This window comes from Oncorhynchus mykiss, chromosome 16, assembly GCF_057628025.1.
Source record: "Oncorhynchus mykiss isolate SJ-2025 chromosome 16, ASM5762802v1, whole genome shotgun sequence".
Classification (NCBI taxonomy): Eukaryota; Metazoa; Chordata; class Actinopteri; order Salmoniformes; family Salmonidae; genus Oncorhynchus; species Oncorhynchus mykiss.
In genome coordinates, this window is record NC_143037.1 from 16,495,494 (window position 1) to 16,520,253 (window position 24,760).

The window sequence follows — 24,760 nt, forward strand, 5'->3', positions numbered from 1 at the left end:
CTGTGAGAGTACTAGTACTCGAGTAGGCCTACTCAAAATAATTTCTGTGAGCGTACTAGTACTCGAGTAGGCCTACTCAAAATAATTTCTGTGAGCGTACTAGTACTCGAGTAGGCCTACTCAAAATAATTTCTGTGAGCGTACTAGTACTCGAGTAGGCCTACTCAAAATCATTTCTGTGAGCGTACTAGTACTCGAGTAGGCCTACTCAAAATCATTTCTGTGAGCGTACTAGCACTCAAGTAGGCCAACTCAAAATAATTTCTGTGAGCCTACTTGTACTCGAACACAAACATTCTTTCAGATGCCCATCCCTAGTTGCTACACATAACAGAATAAGTTCAGCCAGAATTGAGAGATTACACAATCAGTTACAACATTCCATATTGAACTCTTATGGCCAAATGAGTTTCAAGTCATGAAGCCTTTGGGTGAGCATAGAAGCCTTTGGAGCCTTTGGGTGAGCATAGAGCAACGTTTTAGTCATTATTAGTGGGACTCCGAGTTTAGAAAATCTGGCAACCTACTAAAGCTGACATTTCTTTTTAAGTTGGTACGAGGTGTCTCGTTGCTCCTCTAACAAAAGCCAACAAAGGCCTTTTACACGTGGATAAATAAGACTTCAAATGTGGCTCAGCGTGCGGAGAGAATGTGTAAATATATCTTCAGATGCATTCTGGTGTGTGTGTTCAATCCCCCCGTCGCGGGGGAGTTGGGTTGTTGTCATAAAGCACTGCTCCTCTGTCGACTGATCAATATGTTTCTCCCGTTTCATTTTCAGAGGAGAAGACACAGCTGGTTCTAAATGTCGACAAACAGCTCGAAGAAGTCAGAGAGTTGGTACGTCTTTGATCAGTAATTTCCACTCCTCACATTAAAAGAAAATGTATAGTAATAATGCATTTGGAAAAGGAAACGAGACAATTTCACCGGTGCACGAAGACAACGGCACCTGTGTTATCCTAACGGCGTCAGGACACTCACATACTTCACGTGGTGGAATGCTGTTCAGCACAATAACGGCGTGATCGCTTTTCGCTTTTAAGTGACACACCCGTGACACATTTCAAGCCATTATTTGGAGGAGGGAGTCTTCCCGTCATGTTTAAAAATTTAAGGAAGTGAACTAACGTGTAAATTGTCGACGTTGTTGTCTTGATTAGGCTTCTCCAAATCCACCTCAGTCTTGTCTCTCTGTAACGTTACCTCTAATGTACTCTACGTGACACTGTTGGGTCTCAACATGTCTTTTAAAATGAAGGCCCTTCAAATGGATTGCATCTTATTTATTTACCAAACTGCCTTTCTGTCAGAACTTTTTTTTTTTTTTAATCGTTGATGAATGACCCGAAGAAGAGTAATGTGTCAGCAAATCAACATCGAAAAAGTTTTTGTGAGTGCTGCTGAAGTAGCTCATGTTGAAGTTTTGCTAGCTTGAGATTTCGGTTTAATCTTCAGAATCTCTTGTTGTTTTACGGTCCCCTCCAAATCCAAGTTGTGTGCTACGCTACTTTACTTTCATTTCTTTACATCAAACCTGTATGTATACAGTGCATTCAGAAATGATTCAGACCCCTTCCTCTTTTCTACATTACAGCCTTATTCTAAAATGAATTAAATAAAACATTTTCCTCATCAATCTACACACAATGCCCCATAATGACAAAGTGAAAACAGGTTTAGACATTTTTGCAAATGTATTAAAAATAAAAGACCTTATTTACATAAGTATTCAGACCCTTGAGACTGAGACATGAAATCGAGCTCAGGTGCATCCTATTTCCATTGATGGTCCTTGAGGTGTTTCTACAACTTGATTGGAGTCCACCTGTGGTAAATTAAATTAATTGAACATCATCTGGAAAGGCACACACCTGTCTAAATAAGGTTCCACAGTTGACATGGCATGTCAGGGCAAAAACCAAGCCATGAGGTGGAAGGAATTGTCCGTAGAGCTCTGAGACCGGATTGTGTCGAGGCACAGATCTGGTGAAAGGTATCAAAAAGATGCATGCAACATTGAAGGTTCTCAAGAATATAGTGGGCCCCATCATTCTTAAATGGAAGAAGTTTGGAACCATCAAGTCTCTTCCTAGAACTGGCCGCCCGTCCAAACTGAGCAATCGGTGGAGAAGGGCCTTGGTCAGGGCCAATAAGACAATGGTCAACCTGACAGCTCCGGATGGGAGAACCTTCCAGAAGAACAACCATCTCTGCAGCACTCCATCAATCAGGCCTTTATGGTAGAGTAGCCAGTCGGAATCCACTACTCAGTAAAATGTTTATGACAGCCCGATTGGAGTTTGCCAGAAGGCACCTAAAGGACCATGAGAAACAAGATTCTCTTGTTTGATGAAACCAAGATTGAACTCTTTGGCCTGCATGCCAAGTGTCACGTCTGGAGAAAACCTGGCACTATCCCTACGATGAAGCATGGTGGTGGAAGCATCATGCTGCAGGGATGTTTTTCAGCGGCAGGGACTGGGAGACGAGTCAGGGTTGAGGGGAAAGATGAACAGAGCAAAGTACAGAGAGAACCTTGATGAAAACCTGCTCCAGAGCGCTCAGGACCTCAGACCGGGATGATAATTCACCTTCCAACAGAACCACAGCCTTAAGCACACAGCCAAGACAATGCAGAAGTGGCTTAGGGACAAGTCTATGAATTTCCTTGAGGGGCCCAGCCCCTCGAACATCTTTGGAGAAACCTTAAAATAGCTGTGCAGTGACGCTCCCCGTCCGACCTGACAGCTTGAGAGGATCTGCAGAGAAGAATGGGAGAAACTCCCCAAATACAGGTGTGCCAAGCTTGTAGCGTCATACCTAGGAAGACTCGAGGCTGTAATCTCTACCAAAGGTGCTTCAACAAAGTACTGAACACTTTTATAAATGTTATTTCATTTATTTATTTTATAAATTAGCAAAACTTTCTAAAAACGTGTTTTTGCTTTGTCATTATGGAGTATTGTGTGTAGATTGATATTGTGTGTGTGTGTGTGTGTGTGTGTGTGTGTGTGTGTGTGTGTGTATATATATATTTATATTTAAAATCCATTTTAGAATAAGGCTGTAACGCAACACAATTTAAAAAATGTTTTCTAGTGGTCTGAATACTTTCCGAATGCACTGTACATTAAATTCAACACTTTACATAAAATGTCCCTTAACAGTGTAGTCCCCACGTACTGAACAGACTACTTACTTAACAGTAAAGTGTACAATAAGTTGAGTTTAACAACAATCTTTAATTGAAAATCTGTTTTGACATATTTCCAATTGTAGGCTACCCAGCTATAATTGCATAGTTTAGACCTATGTTCTAGCGAATTTTGCCAATATAATGTTTTTTTTAAATATATTTTTTTACCATTGAATGGTGAATTAACTGGTTGATTTCTGGACCTAGATGGAGCAGATGGATCTGGAGGTGCGTGAGCTCCCCATCCAGAGCAGAGGCATGTACCAGAGCAGGCTGAAGAGCTATAAGGGGGAGATGGACAAGCTGGAGAAAGACTTTGTGAGTACCCCACCATGACACCTCATTTGTCTTAGTGAATAGCTATGCATTCTACTGACAGCCCAGCCCCGGTTACGTGCCTTGCTCAATGGAACATTGACACCTACTGATGGTTGTTTGACCTTTTGGTATGGCAAGAATGATCCTATTACACGTGTACTTGCATGCACGTAAGCATGTGTGCTTGTGTGTGTACTGTAAGTGAACGCCATAATGTACGCACAATGTACACTGTACAATGTACAATGTAGTTCTGAGCACACCTTCTAACATACGCTCACACTTTCCGCAACACACGCACTCGGACTGAAACTGAAGGGCATTGGCATGTCCGCTGTGGCTCATCTTTTTGGGGTCTGTTTTTGAAAGCCCAAGTAGCATCCATAGGAGTGTGGGCTTGTGTTGATTCTTCAGAACATGGCCTTGTTTAGTAATTTATAAACTGCACCTGTCTGTCTAGAGCCCTCCACCGTACACATATCAAACCTTAATGAGGAATGAAATGTTTTAACTTTAGTCACTTGCTCTTAACCCATATTTTAGGCTCCCTGTTTTACTTTCAAACATTACTCCCATTAGACGTAGAAATTGTGTTAAGGCCCCTCTTGGCTTTACTTTAAGGTTTTTCTTTGAGTGTGTTACATCTCTGAACTCTCTCTCAGCTTCCTTGGGGTTTTTCATTTACCTGTGGAACTTTGGTATGCATCGTTCCACTAGATACTTGTGCGGATATTTAGCTTTTTCCATTCAAATGTAAAGGTAAACACCAGGCATTACGGCTAAAGCATTGACCAATGTGAACCGAAATAATCAACAAACAAACAAGCAAACACTGAGAAATTACAGGTGCCAGTGATCTGTGGCTCCACTCCTGAGAATCTGGGAGCTCAGATTACAGAGAAGATCTCTCTAGTCTTTGAGAGAGCTCACTTTCCTCGCCATGGGCATTTAATTGGCTGATGATTAATCTTTTAGCTTCTCCTGTCTCGACACTTGCCGTGGTTAATTATCAAGCAATTAACACCTGCTGTGTCGGATATTACGGCTATGTCGCATTCCTCACATTTTTGTCTGTGCTATGCTATTTTGAGCGCATGCTATTAGATGCGAGGATACCCTTTGTCACCTTTTTAAATAGCCGACATTGTCATACATTAAGGAGAAGAGAATGGAGAAAGGCCATTTTGGATATAAAAAATATTATTTATCATGTACGCTTAAAAGAGGAAAATATATAGGCCTAGTCACGTACCCTTCTGACAACTTTGCCTCTATCAGAAACCTGTACAGTGTGTTCATTTTAGTTTCGTAGTGGAGTCAGATTAAGGCTGGCCTTCTACCACGCGCAATTAATTTAGGTGCTTTTTAATAATTGTGGATAGACTAGAACAAACCAACTTTAGTATTGGTTTTCATTTTGGTTCACTTACGATTGGAAAGCTGTGTCCACCTCAGCCTGTGTGAAACCCTGTTATATTGATAAACAATTGTTTTGCCCTTAGTTTTTATTTTTTTTAAGGCAAAGGTGATGTGTATTTAAAGTGGGACCTCCCACTGCCCACTTTCCCCCAGGGTCCCTTTCAACTCCCTGGTAAAGCTGCTGACTTCCCCCAAAGCTGCTGATTTGTCCTCAAAAGTGCAAAATGCTTCAGCCTGGCCCGGCCTCTCACTTCTCTCTCACTCCTGCAGGCCATATTCGGGTACCCTGCACTAAAGGGTGCCCTCTCAATTTTTTAAAATAAAAAAGCACAGTCTTTGTTGTGCTTCCCTGGGCTGTTTCCCCCTTAAACCCCATCCACTTGTCCAGCCGCGGTTTGAAGTCTTCACGCCACCAACGTGCCAGATTGAGCCCCACTTGTCTATGCCAGACGGGGCCAAGCCTGAACCCCAATAACCCGGCCATCCAGACGGATGAAGAGCACGTTATCAGACGGTCATCCCAAAGGTGCATTTGTGATTTGTTTGTCGGCTTCATTCTGATAATAGAGGGGTCTTAAAGCCAGAGGACCCCTGCTGAGGGGCCTTGCATCAGGTAAAGGGGAGGCTGGCTCAACAGAACCCCCCCTTCCGTTTGATAATGGGGATGCGTTCAAGTCAGGGGAAGCAGAATGACATGCCTCTTAGCGATGCCTTTGATCAGGCACAAGAGAGGCATAATGGAGGCTTCATTTAATGAAACCTATCGGGTAAACAGACCATCTTCAAAGGTAGCTCCAAAGTTTGTCCCTCCACAGGGAGGCTTGGTCCACAGACATCTGTGGAGTCAGTGCCTTCAGAAAGTATTCATACCCCTTGACTTATTCTACATTTTGTGTTACAGCATGAATTCAAAATGGATTTCTCTCACAATACCCCATAACGACAGAGTGAACATGAGAGAGTTCTAAAAACATTTACTTAAGTATTCACACCCTTGATTCAATACATGTCAGAATCACTTTTGACAGCGATTACAGCTGAGTGTCTTTCTGGGTAAATCTCTAAGAGCTTTCCACACCTGGATTGTTCAACATTTGCACTCTATTATTTTCAAAATTATTCAAGCTCTGTCAAATTGGTTGTTGATCATTGCTAGGAAACCATTTTCAGGTCTTGCCATAGATTTTAGTCTAAACTGTAACTCGGCCACTCAGGAACATTCACCATCTTCTTGGTAAGCAACTCCGGTGTATATTTGGCCTTGAGTTTTAAGTTATTATCCTGCTGAAAGGTGAATTCATCTCCCAGTGTCTGGTGGGAAGCAGACTCAAATGGATTTTCCTCTAGGATTTTGCCTGTGCTTAGTTCCATTCTGTTTTTTTTTTTGATTTTTTTTTTTCATCCAGAAAAACTCCCTAGTCCTTAACAATTATAAGCATACCCATAACATGATGCAGCCACCACAATGCTTGAAAATATGGAGAGTGGTACTCAGTAATGTTTTATATTGGCTTTGCCTCATAAGTTTGTATTCAGGACAAAAAGTTCATTGATTTGATGCGGTTTTTTTTGCGGAATGTTTTGGAAATGTTTTATTCTGTACAGCCTTCTTTCTTTTCACTCTGTCAATTAAGTTAGTATTGTGGAGTAACTACAATGTTGTTGATCCATCCTCAGTTTTCTCCTATCCAATAAACAGTTTTAAAGTCACCATTGGCCTCGTGGTGAAATCCCTGAGCGTTTTCCTTCCTTCCTCTCTGAGTTAGGAAGGACGCCTGTATCTTTGTAGTGACTGGGTATTGATACACCATCCAAAGCCGAATTAATAACTCAAAAGGATATTCAATGTCTGTTTGGTGCCCTACTTTGCCAGGTATTGGAAAACCTCTTTGGTTAAATCTGTGTTTGAAATTCACTGGCTGTAACACAAGAAAATGTGGAAAAAGACCGGGGCTGTGAATACTTTCTGAAGGCACTGTAAATACACTCGGCGTCCGTTTTGGCTGTGCTCAGACTGCATGGGCTATTGGTGACAACTGAGAGATGGGCATAATACATTTATAAACCTTTGTGTAGATATTTGAGTGTTTTCCCTTGAAAATTGACTATGTTTTAAAATGACTCAGAAGTAGCCTTTAAACAGAGTAAATGCTTGACAATGCTTTAGTGTCAAGCTTTAGGTTTCAGAATATCAATTGAGAATATATAGCTTTTCTACCTTGGGAGATTTTAGTGGGCCAAAGTGTCCAACATGAATTTACTCGAAGCTGTCTTCCCTCTTAGCTGACACCAGATGGCGATATTGTTCAAAGAATTTGGGCCAAGTTGAGTTATCTGGTAGAGGTGATATTGATAAGCACGCATGTCGATCAGAAGAGCTTCTCCCGCTAAAAGAGCTGCTTCTTATCACTGTGCCCTCCTCTGACCTTGTCTCGTCTGTGAAACTTGGAGATGGAAGTAGTGAACAGTTTGTTGACGTGCATGTCCTAGACTCTTAGCTGTTCTTTGGACAGAACTGTGTGTTTGTCTGTCTGCTGGAGTATATGTTTCACCCCTTAGAAAATTGTCTCCAAACATCGTAAAATGTTATTTCCTAACCTAGGTAGATATTCGTTTTATCTCCATTTTCCCACACATTGACTGTTATTCTTAGAATGTTAGTTCTTTCTATTCCGCTTTTGAACCGTAAAAAAGTTTGTTTGGTATATTATGTTTCCGTTCTTAAATTGAAGGTCGATTCTGGTTAAAATGGTAGATGTAGTGAAATGAATTCCAGCTCTTTGGTTTACAAAATATGCTTTTGATAAAGTTAATCTTGTTTAGACAACAGCTGTTAACAGTTGTCAATTATGGATTGATTCACACATTTTTCAACCTCCCAATGTCAATTTCTGCAGGGTGCACAGTCAAGACAGTATCAATGGTATGAATACTGCTGCAAATGATATTTTGTCTGAATTTTCGAAAAGCATAAAAAACATTGACTTGCCACAGAAATTGTAGTTCTTAATGAATGACTATTCAGTCTATTGAAGGCTGTAATTCTGTTGACAGTGACAATAATGAAGATATTGGACATATATATTTTTTTAATGAATTCACTCAATTACAGTTGAAGTGGAAAGCCTACAATTCCTTCACGGTGGATTTTAAAGTGCGGAGGCACGACGATAAGATCTGTTTTTCCTGCCCAGATTATGACACACAGAATGTAGGTGGATCGTGACAAACACCTTTAGACTGAATGGCTTCCAGTTTCTATCCAGGGAGATAATTAACACATTCCCAAAGCGTTTATCGAGTCAACTAGCCTTGAAATATTGAACAGTTTATTCACCTGATAGTCGGATGAATGGAATTAAGAGCCGCCTTCTGCACCAATCCCAAATGTGTAACAGCTTTTTCATATTTCCTAGTCTCTTAAGTGATTATTAATGACCTTTTTAAGTGGAAAAATAAATAATTTAGTAAACGCTTTCTGTCAGGGCAAATATTGAGTGCTGTAGCTATGCAATGAGCACCTTGGACCCTTTAGTGTAGCCAATTGTGTAAAGGGGAAAATGCCTCAGATAAAACGCTGACAAACTATGGCAACTTGGAAATGATTTGGCCTTGATCTAAAATGGATAAAAAAATTGGCAAATTCCTCCCTGTACTGTCCATTGTGTATCATTGAGTACAGTTCAAGACTGTAGGTCTGTCGATAGGTCTGTCGACAGAATCGGAACTGCCTAAAGTCTCGCATAAGCAATAGCTAACTTTATTTCGGTTCCAAACCCAGCAGCACTGAGCTGTTTCTCAAAGGTCATTCATGATTGTTTATTTTTATGAATTCACTTTTTAAAAAAAATACTTTTAAAATATGTGAATTTAGTCCGTTTAATACATGTATAGGCTGAATAAAACTGGCTAATATCCTTTTTTCTGAGTGGGGGATACGTTTAAACCTGTCCATGATACCTTCCATACTGTGTGATTTTGAGATATTCGTTCATGGTCAAGTCACGGTCATGGAGACTAGAACCTTTTGATACATAGTTCTCCTGAAGTTTTTGATAGGCTCAGTTGGGAATCTAAGGGAGGAAAAAACGGTCACAAGTTTTTTTGTAAGGACATTAATGGAATGTCCTGCTGCCCTTTCATAGCGTCATCCAGAATTCTTCACTTTGAATGGAAGATGCTTCATAATTATCGTATTTCATATAGGTTTGACGGGATACTCTACGAGGACTGTATTTAGCGCTGGTTATGGCACAGTGCCATTGTAATCCAGTTTGGAGGTTCTGTGTCATTTGCCCCCTATCCTCCATTACAGCGACTTCTACAAACAAAACATGACAGACCAACATTAGCTGGCTGTTAGACACTATAAATCTCCTTAAATTGTCTCGTCTGCGCTTGTCGCCATGAAACATTTGAGTCTTCGTTGTGTACCACTAAGGAGTTAATGCAGATGGTGGTTTATATGTTGGGTTGTTTAACAAGCCATCAATAGCGCCAAAGTCCAGTCTCACACCCAGATTAAAAAGATCAGATTTCTTATGGAAATCGCGCGGATTGAGGGGATTGTTTTCTCTCTTTCCTCGGAGCCCAATGCAGATTTAAGATGTAAACAAATCTATATATTTGTCTCAGCTTATGAATTCCGCCTATTATTTTGAAGATGTTCCACACAGCAGCTCTTCCCCGAGCTGCTTGTGGATTGGCAGTTGAAAATACTTGTTGTGTTATTTTAGACACAAAGATGGGGCTTGCAGCCTCTAATGGATCAGCATCTATAGTCTCCCTGTTGGATGAGTGTGTTTATGGTTTAGATGTAATGTAAGGGTGGTGGTGGAAAGGGTGAAGGACTGAGTCACCAGAAGGAGAGAAGATGGTTCTCCTACCAGGAGACAGGAACTGAAGCATCGAGGAATGGCAGTACAGTGTTCTCTGCCTGCGTGATAGTCAACCAATCACAGTGGTCAAAAAAACGATGTAAGTGATAGAAACATTTGTAATGAATCTGTTTTAATTCGTCAATGATGAGTGGGGTTACTCTGTTCTGAGACGATCAATGGGTGGTATTTAACAAGAACATGCATTCCTAAATTCCCTTACAAATATTTGTAATGGTACGTATATTGTGTGTGTGAATAGGACTGGTTGTTTGTGTATTCAACGACACAATCATTTCCTTTCACTTATCTTGGGATCCTCTCCAAAGTGGGATAAGTCACCCTCCCACAGACAGTGATCAGTACCTGGGTTTGTCTGCCTGAAGTAAGGGCCTCGCAGGTCCTCTCTGTCCTCAGGGGCCTATGTGATTGATTGAGTGACTTGACTGAGAGGAGTCGGAAGATAGTGGGGGGGCAGAGACATGTGAATATAATAGCACCCTTCCCCCTCCTCCCAGTACGCCCCCCCTCCCCCCCTTGTTTCAGAGCCCCGAGCCTGTCCCACAAACCAGCGTAAACCAGAAGTGACATGTGACACCCGCACCCAAGTGATGCATTGACTGACAAGCGGGACCAGAATAGGTGACACTGATTTCTTTTAAATTTGTCAGACTGGCTTAAGTATATAAAAGTCATGAAGTATTTATGAAATGCATTATGAATTCATCTAGTAGGCTTGTGTTTTTCCTCTGTCTTTTTTGTTGTTGTTGGCTTACACCCTTTTTTTTAACAAAAACGAGCCTAGAGAGAGAACTTTGACATCCCCAGTTTTCCCTGACACTCAGTGGGTTTTCCCCAATTAGCTCAATGTGTTTACCCTGGGATGAAATTTGTAAATGGAAACAAAGTTTCCCCCTATCGAATTGCATTTCCCTTTCTCTGGCTTAAGTGCTTCTAAATGAGGAGCGTGCAAAAGAAAAACAAACGGCTTTTGGTCTTTGCGACCGACAATTGTTTAGTTTCTCGTCTGGTTCTGAAGCCTGCAGAGGAATCTTGCTGTGGCCTTGATCAGAATTACACTGGAGTGTAGAGTATGAATTAAGGATTTATTCATTTACCCCTGGCCTCTATCAGTGCATCAACTCACACATCAACTCACATCAACTGCATCAACTCACATCAACTGATATCGCTTAAATGTGCCCTAAGACTAGCCCTGGCGAACGTAACAGCACATACTCTAGGGGTGAGTATCTGACGTTGTCGATTTCCATGTGATAGAGGTGTACAAGACCCTCGTCGGCCCTCAATTGGCAGTTTCTCAAAGTTTGGACAACTGCTCTGAATTCCAACACAAAACCTGTACTCTCCCATGGAGCTGGTAAGTGTCTAGGAAAGTTCACAAGGGAACGTGTTGGATTGGCTCTGCTGGAAGGTGCCTACGCACCTCCTCTGCATTAGGCACGAGGAGGTGTGGTGTATATGGCCAATATACCACAGCTAAAGGCTGTTCTTAGGCTCAACATGGAGTGCCTGGATACAGCCCTTAGCCCTGTTATATTGACCATGTAACACAAACCCCTGAGGTGCCTTATTGCTATTATAAACTGGTTACCAGCATAATTAGAGCAGTTAAAATACATGTTTTGTCATACCCGTGTTATACTGTCTGATATACCACGGCTGTCAGCCAATCGGCATTCAGGGCTCAAACCAGCCAGTTTATAAATAGATTTATAGCGTTAATGATGTGTCTAAGCCTCTATGCCTGATGCTCTGTTCTTATGGTAATGAGGGAGGCATTCAGTTCAGACAATGGTCACGTTACTCTGAAGAAAGGCGAGGGACAGGGGACGGTCGTCTTCTATGCATTTCCATAGACGAACGCAGTTGGACAGACGCGCGCGCACACACATTTTGTCTACAACAATATATTATGGGTCCATATCTCTTCCTTTGTGTCTAGCTTTCAACACTTTTAGATAACACTCTGAGAATAGACATCAAACAAAGATGAATCATAAATCGAGGTCAAAAGAGAACCTTCTCTAAAGCGGAGAAAGGGTTAAAAGTGAAGGTCTTCTTTAAAAATAAAAAAAAAGAGAAAAAAAGAGACATTTGCGCGAAAAAAAAAAAAGAAGTTATTCTCAGTGGAGGGTTCAGTGAACCATATGTAGCTAGCCACAGGCTAATGGGCCGATTGGTCCCTAGCTCGCCAGGTATCCCGCACCGTACGCCTCCCCCAACCACCTCCCCATACATGCACTACCTCATCACCCCCCCCCCCCCCCCCGCGTGCCGAAATCCCTCCTCCATTTCCCTCTAATCTCACCTTTTTCTCTGGCGCTGACCTGAGGCCCCCCCCTTTATTCCCCACTGCACGCCAGAAGCCAGCGTTGTGATCCGAGCGGGCCCCGCTCTGGTTCCTCTCGCCCGGCTGCCTCCCCGACGGCTCTCCTCTATTGATTTCTGCACCGCTGTCTGTGTGTTTGCACCGCCGATGCCCGGGCCCCGGCTTTTCTCTCCCCTCATACAGCCTGGGATTCATGCACTGGGAGAAGGAGAGCGAGAGAGAATGGGGAAAAATAAATAGAGAGAGAGCGAGAGGAAACCAGGCCTTTGATTTGTCATTAGAACTGCTTCCATATTTTAATATTGGGTTTAATCGGCCCTCATGCCTTAAAGAAATAACCATTTGAGACGGTTCCCCCGGCCAGCAAAAAGTACATGGAGATTCTTCAATCAAATCCCCTGGAATTCGCTCTTTTGTTTAGAGTTCAGTTGCGATCCTTTCTCTCCTCTCTCACTCGCCCACTTGCTTTGCGGTTACAGTCGTTAGGCTTATTGACGGATCTCGGCTCTATTTAACAATAGAAACGACTTTGACAGGGAAGTCTAGCACACGTATTACAGTCGTGGAAGAAGGAACCATCCCCATCATAACAATGTACCGTTAAAGAGAGGCTATCCCCTGAGATCACATTTGCACAGCGCAATATGTAATGATCTGTAACCTGATGTAATACTACGTTCTATCAATATTGTATCATTCTGCTGGGTTAAGTATAGATGATTTATTTAATCAATACATTTCGACGTTAAGGGTTATTTTTGACCCATTTTTCTTTACATGTCGATTGTATTAGTGTTTATGGACACACTGTTATTTCTTTCTGAGATGACATGAAGGCCCTTTGAGTGTACGTTGTCATATGGGGCAAATCCTCCACCGCCAGCCCAGTTTAAATGTGTTCTAGTTCCACTATTGTCTTGTTTTCCTTGATAATTTGAGATGGTGTCTTTTTTCTATTGGAGCTCATTTGAGACTCCTTTAGTCTTTTATAGCTGTGAAACATAATGCCTTGTCTGTGTTCAAGACACAAAAGCACCAACCTGTGCGTTAATGAGAGGCTCCATGCTGGTTTCTAAGGCTTGGCTTCCCCACTACTGTTGGAGTCATATTAAGAGGAGAACACACACACACACACACACAGGCCAGTGAACACACACACATAAACACGCGCCCATGCCCGTACAGACAAAGGAGATTTTTCTCACACACACACACACACACGTACAGACAAAGGAGATTTTTCATACATACACACACACACACACACACACACACACACACACACAAACACAAGGCCCTTTATTCCACATAAACACTCACAAGTACACACAGTCTCTGATGATAGACAAGAGTAGTGGATTTGATGACACTAAAGAGCAGAAACAAAACGAAGGCACAGAAAACCCCTCCATCACAATTGTCGCCGCTTTCCTTTATCTGATGATATATCTAACACACAAAAAAGAAGCACTTAGTTAATTGAACAACCTCTGCCAATTTGTTTGTCTTAAAAGAGTGGAGGAGATGTGAAAACAACAGTTGTGTGTGTGTGTGAGAGCTGTTCTTTGTGCCAGTGAAGTGTGTTAACCCCCTGCCAGGATGAGATGCGTTATCGATGCTGCTGTTGTGCCTGCTTAAAGGGCTCGGCTTCCTTTTAACGCCACACCACACTCCACCACCTCTGCCCCCACTGCTGGGGAAACTAGAAAATAACTACTGTCATCGGTCCACAACATCACCTGGGAGCATATCATAGGGACACAGTGATAGGAACTAGGAAGTGATGTCGTGTTTCAGTTTTTGTGCACTTGTGTAGTGTTTGTCCATTTCGTAGCCATGATTTATTCATGTTTTAATAGGATATTAATGACAGTACTGTAAAAAATAATTTAGGGTTGTTATTATTATATATAATTTTGAGTAAAAATACTTAAAGACTGTGTGAAATGTTTTATTCCAAGCCACTTCCTCTTCAACAGGATGTGGACCTGATTAGTAGCAAATGAAAGGTTAAATGCCAATTTGAAGCTGAGTCGTGACAAAAGTGCCATTAAGTAAAAAAAAAAGATATAAAAAAAAATGGCCAGCCGCTCTCCTACTGGTGAGAAAGATGTAATGAAGCACGCTTTTGTAAATTAAATATCGTTAATTACTCTTCACGCCATGCCACCAGCCGTGTGCTCGGGGTGACAATAAAGAGGGGGAAAAGTGGAGGAAAAAGCGTCTGCAGAGTAACTTCAGGGTCCCTCATTACACTCTTCCTCTGGGTATTTTTACGCCTTTTATATCCCATCTAATGAACTGTTTACATTTTTCAGCTTTCCAGGCACCACAATTATTTGCACGACCCTGCGTCGCTTGTGGCAACAGGCATAGAGAGGGGAGGGCATTTGGGAGGCCCCCAAAAAAGGTGTTTACAATAAAGATCAGTTTATTTGCTTTTAAATTATTCTGATTTAGTTTTAAAAGGAGAACTTTTGAAGACATTTTTTAAAAGTGACTAATGTCCATTGGGTCTATAAAGGAAGGGTGTTTAAATTATTGTCTACTGCCTGTTTATGTAGGTTGTTTGTGATTTTGTTTATTCAGAATGATTGTTTTCCCCTTTTTACTTAAAATTAATGATAGATTAGTAAATATCTAGACATCCGTGCCTAAAGAGAACACGTTCATATTTTTTTCATAATTGCATGAATATAATTTCCAGCTTGTGTTGTTCTTGATTAGCATATCTTACAGTACTAGGAGTTATTATGCATATATAGTTACGTTTTGATGGGTTGAAGAAACTCTTCTCACGTCGACGTCAAGAGGTGAGACACGTGTGTTTCTGACAGAACACCAGTACATCCGTCTCACACTTGACGAGCCGTGTAGAGTTTAAAGGCAGACGGAACACTTTGCATAAAGTTAAGATGGATCTTTTGTACTTTTTTTTTTTTTTTTGTGCTTCCGGCAACAGAAGCAAATTCTCACCCAAGATTAGAAAAAGTGACAAAAGAAAAACCGTTCAAAAGGAAAAAGATCTCATCTCTTCTTTTCTCTGTGGCAATAAGGTATCTTATGGAAGTGCTCCTCCTCGCCTGTTTTCATGTTGTTTTAGACATTTTAATCTTCAACACGCATAAACTAGAATGAGAGACTTTCAATCAACATATTGTCTTTCTCAACTTATTTTTTCTTTATTATTTCAATACATATATTTAGAGCGTTTTTTTGGGAACAACCCTAGTTATTACAGATTCTGATCTACCCTGATCAAATATAAAGACCTTCTTCATTACATTATTCTCACTAGTGGAACATAAGCCACATATACAACACAATATTATCAAATGAAGACTATCCATTTATTTTAATTTAAATTTTGCAAAACACCCCAACCGGTAATCAAAGTCTATCAATGGGTGAGGCAGTCAATATTGCACAGCTGCTCTTGTTTCACATCAAATGAACAGGGAATAATCACTCTAAGGGTTATGGTTTGTTTTCCAGAGGGGGAATTCAAAACCACAAGTAAATGGGTAGGGAGCAGCAACAATCTCTGGTTCAGTAGCATTCTGAGTTCTTTTTATTTTCATGTTTCATTTGCGTTGCGTTCACCGCGGAAGCTGTTGATACTCTCGGTGGCAACAAACAGCCATTTAGAAATGCCCCCAAAACTGTGCGGGTTTGAAGAAGACATCAGTCTCTGCGTACTAAAATCAAGCCTTCTCCCAGGCATCTCGTCTCAATTACTAGCAACCCGTCATTCCCCTAAGTTACACTGCGGCTCTTTAAGATGACGCTCCACTAAAATGACACATGTGGGTGTTATCCCGGCAGAACACGACTCTACGCTGTGTACCCGTTGATGTTTTATTGTCTTTGTACTCGCACTAACAACTGGAAAAAACCCATACCGTAACTTTGTCACAACCTGTAACCTGTCAATTCTTAAGAAAGGGTTAATTAAACCACCGGTTAAAAGTAGATGTAATCCTATCCAAAGTCTCTTAATGATGTGTCTGATTTAGTTTGATCAATAATAGATTGTTCACGACACATAAAGTATACAATAGATACTAAAGTGTTTTAACACGATGATGTAAATGATGAACATTGTATCATTCTGATTGTGAAGGCATTCCATTGTGTTTGTGCGTATGCTATGCCGGTGCTGTGTTTTTGATTTGGTCACAGTAATATCCGCTCTTCCCCGCAGTCATTCCTTTGGCGGTTCGCGCAGGTCCCCGTGGCTCAGTTGAAGCCTATAGAGACTGTGTTTGTTTGGCTGCTTCTCTTTATCAAATGTATTTTTATATATATATATATATATATATATATATATATATATATATATATATATATATATTTTCTTCTCTTGTCACCCTGGTCAGTCATATTCCCAGACATCTCAGTAATTATTCCTCAGGCTGTGGCCCTCACTGTCACAATAGCAAGACAAATCACTTTCCTGATGGTCTGTTGGTGGCTGTCCACTCACTGGTCAAGTTTACTAGGAAAGAAAAAAACAACAGGTGTCAAATATATTTATATATTTTTCGGTACTTTATTTCTGTATTTTTTCCCCTTATTTTTTTATTTAACCTTTTTATTTAACAAGGCTAATTAATTATTTCAATGAATGGTAAGAGACATCTTTCTTTGATAAAACATACTGTAGCACTGTTGGACATGTCCATTAGAAACCTCATTGAACTTCTAAATACGTTTTCTAAAAAGGAAATGGATGAAATAAATGGGAAAATTCTCGTACATGTGGTGAAAGCAGGAGTCCCCAAAGATCTTATGTACCGATATGTTATTTTCAGCTCAATATTTCCTAGTGTGTTTGATTTTGCTCTCCTCCCACGGCCCACATAGAACTCCTGTCAGGGCGTTCTGAGAAGGAGGCTTTAGTTAACAGTCTCTCTTTCCGCTGGTGTGCATTTAGTTTGGAGGGCATTTGAAGAGGGTGCGTTTTTCTTTTAGTGTCTGTAAACAAGCGCTACACAGCGCCTGGTCCTTCAGCGTCGGAGGTGGCACACACTGAAGAGTGCGTGTGGAAATGTGCGTGTCGGGAATGTTTGTCTTTTTTGGACATGGCGTTCCTCCCCCACCCCTTCTGAAGGGGTGCAAGGGGAGAGCGAGAGGGAGCTCAAATCTGATGGAACGCCGATGGGTGATGAATTATTCCCTGTCTAAGTCCCAGCATCTGCCTTATCACAGAGCCTGCCACTGCACTGTGCTGACAGCAGTGGCAGCCCCCAGAAAAGATTTAGCGCTGACAAGTGATACTTTCCTTATACGTCTCCCGGCCCCTGCCCCAGTGCCGTAGTTGGTTTTATTCTTCGGATTGTGTTGATTTAAGTGTGGAAAAGGGGGGCATCTCTACAATTTCAGTGGTACAACATCACCTCCACACACACCTCCACACACACTGCAGGTGCATGTGCTTTTTTAACATTCTGGTCCATTAGGGGGCTCTCGTGCTTAAGAAATACCTGTTATGTTTTTCCAAGAACTCCACTAAGGCTTATTTCTTCTCCTCTGTTTTCTCTTTCTCTCTTCTGTCTTCCTCCTCCCCTTGCAGAAAAGGTCACGTATCGCCTACAGTGATGAGGTGCGGAACGAGCTCCTGGGGGAAGACGCTGGCTCCTCTGAGAGTCAGGTAAGGTGCTAATCAGGTCCCGCCAGTCCCTAGTATGGGTGGCTGGTCCCCGGGTGAGGAAGGGTCAGTGCCTCACGGGGCCTCTCCCAGGGCCACCAGGGCCACTGCAGCATTGGCAACAAGTCATGTGGAAGGAACACTGTTTAATGCAAAGCTGCCCAGGGTCTGAATGGGCTCCAGGCCTGGGCCCAGCGTCTGGGCAGCGCCAGATTGCTGCCCCCCCCACACACACACACACAGCTGTTCTCCAGCCGTCTGTGTACTTATCCTCTAAAAAGATCCTCCGCACGCACACACACTCACCTTTAAACACAATTGTGGTAACCACACAGCACGGACAATCAGAATAAATAGGATTCCCAGGTTCAGTGTTTGTTTATAAGCATTAGTGTCAAAAAGTCACTGAAATGTTTGCTATTTTACTGGCTACTTGTCGCTATACAACCTTTGTTCAGTAATATTGAAAATATAATTTGATGTTTGATGAAAGATCGTAATTCTGTAGTTGACAATATAATTAAATTAATGAGAAGATGTATTTTGAATTTTGTAATGAACATTGAAATGTTATTGATGTTTTATCACAACTATGATTAAGTTTGGTTTATAAACAACAGATAAAAGCTAATTAGCCATATTTCTTCCATTGTCCCAAAATGCCAAGACAATGCAGTGAACATGGGGAATGAACAACCCCTTCAAAGGCTGTACTGATTCATTCATATTGAATATGAGAAAGGAGAAAACAAGCTTCTGAAATACTGATCTTAATTGCCCAAAATATGCCACATGTTCTTCAAACTTGTGTTGTTTGGAATTATGTCTGAAGTGCTGTATCAAAAAAGCAGGCCATCAACAGCTACGCAAACCGTCTTTTTAACACTTGAGACACACTGCCTAACGCTTACCTGCACAGCTGCACCTCACAGCACTGACCAGTGTGTTTTCTTGACTGATCCTATATTATCTTGTCAACTTTGCAATAGTTGCTGTGTGTCTCAGTCATACACATAAACAGAGGGAGAAATACATACAAAGTACTGAGGGACTAAACGTGCAAGTGTAAGTACAGTTAGATGATCTGAGCAGAGCTAAATAAAGTACAGGTTATTAGTTGCGTTCTTATTACCATTTTAGTGATGACCCGTGAACTGCACATCTTACAAACATACCGTATGTATCGCCATCCCATATTATACATTCATATGCGTATTCCCTGCAAATTAGTGAGATGCGTAAAGTGACTCTGACATTTTATACAGAAGTCGGAAGTGGATTTGCTGCCAGAACTGTCACATTCGAGACAGTGATGATTCCTATCAAAATCTTTTCAAAGGCAAAAGGGAGAAAAATACGACCCACATTTCAAATATATATATTTCCCTTTCATGAAATACAATTGATGATGAACCCCATTATTTAAATAATTATTCATAGACCTAAGAATATTTATCATAGGAAAATAATTTGTTTAAAGAATGGAAACACGCCGACCGATGAGTTAATCTAGAAGTACAATTTAAGATGCATGCATTTAGAGATGTTTTCAGTCTTATGCTGCTCTGTTTAACAATTATATTATTCTTTTAAATATACATTTTTAAGGTAATTGAATTTGTCCAGCATTCAAGCACTTGTAAAATTCAGATTTTTTTTGTAGAGGCTGACATGTCAAGAGAACTTAAGGTCTACAGAATGTTTGTTGTAGTTTTAATTCTAATACACTGTTTTCTCATTCGCCTTCCATTTTTCTCAAGTGATTCAATATCCCCAAGACAAGGACGACCGGAAAGGAGGGGAGACAAATTGTCCTTGAACCAGAGAAAAAAAGTCCACATCTAGTTACACATTATACATGTATATAAGCAAATTAAAATTGAATAGAAAGTACAAGTTATTCCAAAATAAATGGCAGGTTGGTGTTTTATTATCATTAATCTTGACCCGGAGGCAGCTCTGCAGAGTGGTCACTAGCTAGCACAGCCACAAAGTCATAATATCATTATTTTAAACCTAACCCTAAACCCTAACATTTTTACGTGTCATATTTATTTTGATCTTGACTAACTCCTCTGAAGCCGGCCAATGACAAGCATCCTCATACCATGATGCTGCCGTCACACTACTTGAAAATAGAGGTTTCTCTCTGTTGTTTTGTATTGCATTTGACCTAACCCTGTAGTTTTTTAAATTTAGGCCAAAAAGTATATTTATTTGCTGTATTATAGGGTTTTATTTTTCTGCAGGACAATTACACAAATGTTTATGTTAAAGATACACCAGAATGGCTTTCCAAGAGGGGCTGGGTGTTCTTGAGTTGTCTAGTCTCAGACCTGACTTAAATCTGCTTTTGAAAAATCAGAGACAAGGTTTAAATATTGCTGTCCATCAATGATCCTCAACCAAAATGTACTGAGCCTGAGCAGTTTTGAAAAGAACAATGGATATACTGTATCTTGCCCTAAGAGTTAACTTAATGAAAAGGTTACAAAAGGATGACTGCCAAAGGTGCTTCCACAAAGTATTAATTCAGGGGGGTGATATTTCCGTTGTTTAAATGTTTTGTTAGTCTTTCACTTTGGATATGTGGAGTAGGTTGTGTAGATTAAAATTTTAAGGCAGCAAAATGTGAAAAAAGTTGAAGGCTGTGTAAACTTTCTATAGGCGCTGTATGTATATGCCTTCAGTAGTTGCTTCAGAACCTTAAATGCTCAAAGCATAACATTTGTACTTTATAAGTTGAGTCGATCAGAATTTTTAATGTTTTTACATTGTAAAACAAAATAATTTTTCTCACGCACACCCACATAGTTTTTAAAATGAAAATATTTATCTCATTTCTATTTTAAAAACTTCTGGAGATAACACGCGACTTGGTCTTGCTGTGAGTGGAGTGCTCGGAACGTCAGTTTATTTATTTTATTGAACGAGGCGGGAGCGAAAGAGAGGATGGGGAAAAGATGGAGGAGCTGGGGCAAGTCGGTCAATTTAATTCCTGACGATCTGAAAGAGGTCAGGATCATTTCATATAGCCCTGGCTGAGCAGATCATTACCAGTCGCAAATCTGTTCGTTACATGGCAAGGTTTTCTAGCTAAGTACATAGGGAGCTGTCATAAGTTCTAAAAATGACGTGTTTGCCCTGCGATAATGGCTAAAGGACGATTTAATAGAGTTCGGCATTTATTCGTTATCTGTACGCGGGCAGAGACCAAAATGGCGTTATCACACTTTTTTTTTAATAACGTGGTAGTCTACCGTTGCACATCCCCCCCCCCCCCCCATTCTTTCTCACTCAGCATGCAATTCACACACTCAGAGACACACACACGGTCTACCCCACACACAGTAGCTAGCGCACACACATTTTTCGCACATGAACACTCTACGGAATAGTTTCGATTTCAGTCACAGCAGAAGGCTTGGCCACGAGATTGCGCTGGTTTGAGCCGGCATGGACCAGATTTTACAGGCTACAAAGGAAGCAGATTACCACTTGTATCGAATTCCGTATTGAATGAAAAAAATCTTTGTTTGAAAAATCTGCTGATTATCATAACAGAAAAATTGCAGCAGTGCAATTTTGAATACTGGCTGGCATTAAAAAGAAATGGGGAAAGGCATTCACGGAGGCGTAATTATAACATTTACAATGTTCTGTGTTTACCACTTTCTCTGGAGCAAAGCTAGCGTTGTGGGTTACTTTTTAAAAGAATGGATGCCAAAGAAAGATACATCTATATGGAGAAAAAAAAGGGAATGCCAAGCACAAAACCCCTCATATAGTTTCAGCAAATCCTCCACGAGGACTTCCAATCGGCCAAGCAGCACAAATAAGATGGAACAACTTTTGTTTGGTCCTCCATTGAATTGGACGGCAGGGCTGCGGCGTGTGATCGGCGGCGGCTCTGGCTGGCCTGTTCAAATCCTAAATAGCCACATGTGTAGTTTTAAACTTTGGCCCCCTCAATAAGGCATTCAACCCAGGCGGTTGTGACCTTCGAAATAATGGACAGTTTCCAGGCTGCAAAGTGGCCCTTTTTCTCACCGAAAGAAAGACGGAAGAAAATCGCATTTCTTTGCAATGTTAAAAAAAAACTAAAAAAACATTTGTTAGCCTGTCTGTTGCTGCCGAGTTCCCCAAGGCAAGATCTCTCTAAAATGCAACTCTCAGCACACACAAATAAAGCTTTTTTACTTTTAGGTATATTTCATTTAACTCCTTTTATTTCATTCTGTCACTCGAGGGATTCCATATCGCTTGACAGTGGTGCAGTGCTACATTATTTCTCTGACCTTTTTTTGAATTGTTCTTCAGATTTGCCCTTCCATGGTATTTAACTTTTTTAAACTCAGAATTACGATATTTAATGATTAAATATAAAATACATATTTGTAATTGGAAATCTTTTTATAATTCAATCGGGGAAAGCTTACTAAAAGTATATACGTTTCTAAACATCAATCAGACATGTAAAAAAAAAAAAAATCCACCCTAATTCAAAGCATAATATTTATTTTGTATATTTAAATAAATTCACTATTTTTAAGGTTAGTTGTCTACAAATAACCATATTATAGATTTTTTTTTTACTGAACAGTGACAATATTGATGGTGCCACTCCAGATATGACTGTTTAATTTTCTCACTCTCTCAAATGCTAATAGTCATCCGTCAGAGTACAACGTTACACTGACGTAATTGTGCTTACATTTCTCATCAATGTTTGCCGACTGGGTGGCTGCTTCCTTGTTAACTCTTCGGTGTGAGTGCCTTTCAGAGGAGCCTGTTATTCTTGACGACTGTGGCCACGACAACCAATAGTTTAACATCAATCCTACCACCAAGGCTTTTTCTTTCTTCTCAACCGTCAAGTTCATCATTTCTGATCCAAGTCCTCCTACCTCTTTTGTGATATCATAGCAAATGATTTCAAACTAGCAAAATTCTAAATGACCACCACATACAAAGTGAGATGAGAGGAAAGTCATGTATCCCTGAGCCTCCCTTCAGATCTGCTAACCTTAAATCTCACCCAAGAAATAGAGATTTAAAAGAAAATCACCTGCAACGGCTAACAAATTAAGAAACTTGTCCTTCCCCTCCTCTTCTAAATCATGTTGCGTTCACATGATAAGCCCCCTCTCCATGACGTTCCCCGACATGAAGAGCAGGTTGTGGAAAGCGTCCTTTTTTAGTTGTGATAAAACTCACTCAAATTGAATTGTTGCTGTCCTCCAATGTCTCTCTCTTACATATAGAAAGTAACAACAATGGTAACAACAATATATTCTATTTACCTATTTCTATTTGACATTCTCTTTCATCAAAAATGAATAACTAATGCAAAGATTAATTTTTCATGTCCCCCCGGTAACGGTTGTCCTGATAAGCTCCACCGTTATGTATGTATGTATGTATGTATGTATGTATGTATGTATGTATGTATGCATGCATGCATGTATGTATGTATGTACAGTATATGTATAACACAGGCGCCCTCACACGGGTATCCATACATAATCCACACAGCAGGCGTCTGTACTGAGGTACATGAAATATTGACAATATGTCACCATTGATGGACACATTGCCAACAATGGAATGGTTCTACATTTCTACAATGTAGAATAAAAAAGGCATATATCTCAATACTTTTTGTATTATCTCCCTGGGATCCTGCATAAGGATATATAGATATATATGTATATATTATTCCCTCATTTAAACTTCTATGCACACTGTACTCAAACTGTATTTTCCTACTGTACAGAGTGGGATCTAGAATGTTTTTGCCATAAGTCCTGTGATTCGACTTCCTCGACGATGCTAGTTTAGACACTGCGAGGCGAGCAATCCATTCCCTCTCGTTGTCTCATGTGACAGCGAGAGAACTTGATCTTAGCTTGTTCCGAAAAGTCTGCGCGAGTCTCGTGTTTAGCGTCGTTTAATGTGCTTGTCTGTGATTTCCAAACGCTGAACATGCAAGCCGATAAATCGTCAAGGTTAATTCTTTACCCGGCCGCATGATCTGCTTCCTGCCATGTCTTTCCTTTTTATCTTTCCCTCCCTCCCTCTATTTTTCTCTCTCTCTCTCTCTCTGCTTTCACGTGGCAGTTGATCAAGTTACGTGAAGAGGTAAGTTCTTCTATGGCTATCCTGTTTTTTTGATTCCTTTCCATCTGAATATCTTTATGCCCTCATCTCTGCAGCCTAAAGGCCAAGGCTGTTTTCTGAGGTTCTTATGAGCCTCTGTGTATAAATTCAATGAAATGTATTTTCTGTACAAGCCTGAAAAGGTATTATTTGTGATAGTACACTCTTTACAAAGCACATATTGATAAAAAGGCAGGGATAAAGGACACTGCTGAAGGGTTAAACCCCAGAAGGCCCGCCCACTATTTCACCAGATAACTCTCAACGTCTTTATGCTCAGCAATCATGGCTGCTCAATATCACCAGGAATTAGGGAATTCTGCATTTTTCCCTTAAATAACACTTACTGTGTAGTCGGGATGTAGTAGTAATACTATAGTTGTTGTAGTTTTGTATTTGTTATTGTAAAAAGATGGAGTGATCGGTTATCAGTATAATTATGATATTTTATATAGGGAATATTTCAATGTAATCGATGAATACATTCTGGATTGGTTATTTATTAATTTTTAATTATCACGTCATCAAAGGAAAGCGAAGTTCATGTACTGTAGCAATACGACACTTTGAAACGTCTTTGAAGGCTGAAAATAATCTTTGCTCAGGTTTCTATTCTCCAGCTTTTGTGTTTCTATTGGCTTGTACAGTACATGTCTTTGTTGCGTTTGTGATATGGCTTTGTGTCAAATGTTGCCTCAGGAAGCTTTTATGTAATGTCGTCATAGGGGGATCTCCTATCTGCTATCCTCGCACAGCAATCTAGCACCATCAGCCCGCCACTATCT

At 40.6% G+C, this 24,760-nt stretch overlaps 1 protein-coding gene across 5 annotated transcripts in view; it reads left to right on the forward strand.

The window, feature by feature from the left end:
- The window catches only part of LOC110491461 (vesicle transport through interaction with t-SNAREs homolog 1A), a 197,963-nt gene that overhangs the window by 13,674 nt on the left and 159,529 nt on the right, over window positions 1-24,760 (forward strand). For 2 of the 5 annotated variants that reach the window (XM_036946310.2, XM_036946315.2), the window contains exons 2-5: window positions 782-840; window positions 3,407-3,517; window positions 17,742-17,819; window positions 23,937-23,957. In XM_036946310.2, the coding sequence (XP_036802205.1) occupies window positions 782-840; window positions 3,407-3,517; window positions 17,742-17,819; window positions 23,937-23,957 (269 nt within the window). Of the gene's footprint in view, window positions 1-781; window positions 841-3,406; window positions 3,518-17,741; window positions 17,820-19,576; window positions 20,552-23,936; window positions 23,958-24,760 lie in introns of those variants that run through there. The other 3 variants (XM_036946313.2, XM_036946316.2, XM_090202044.1) reach the window with 2 other exon arrangements.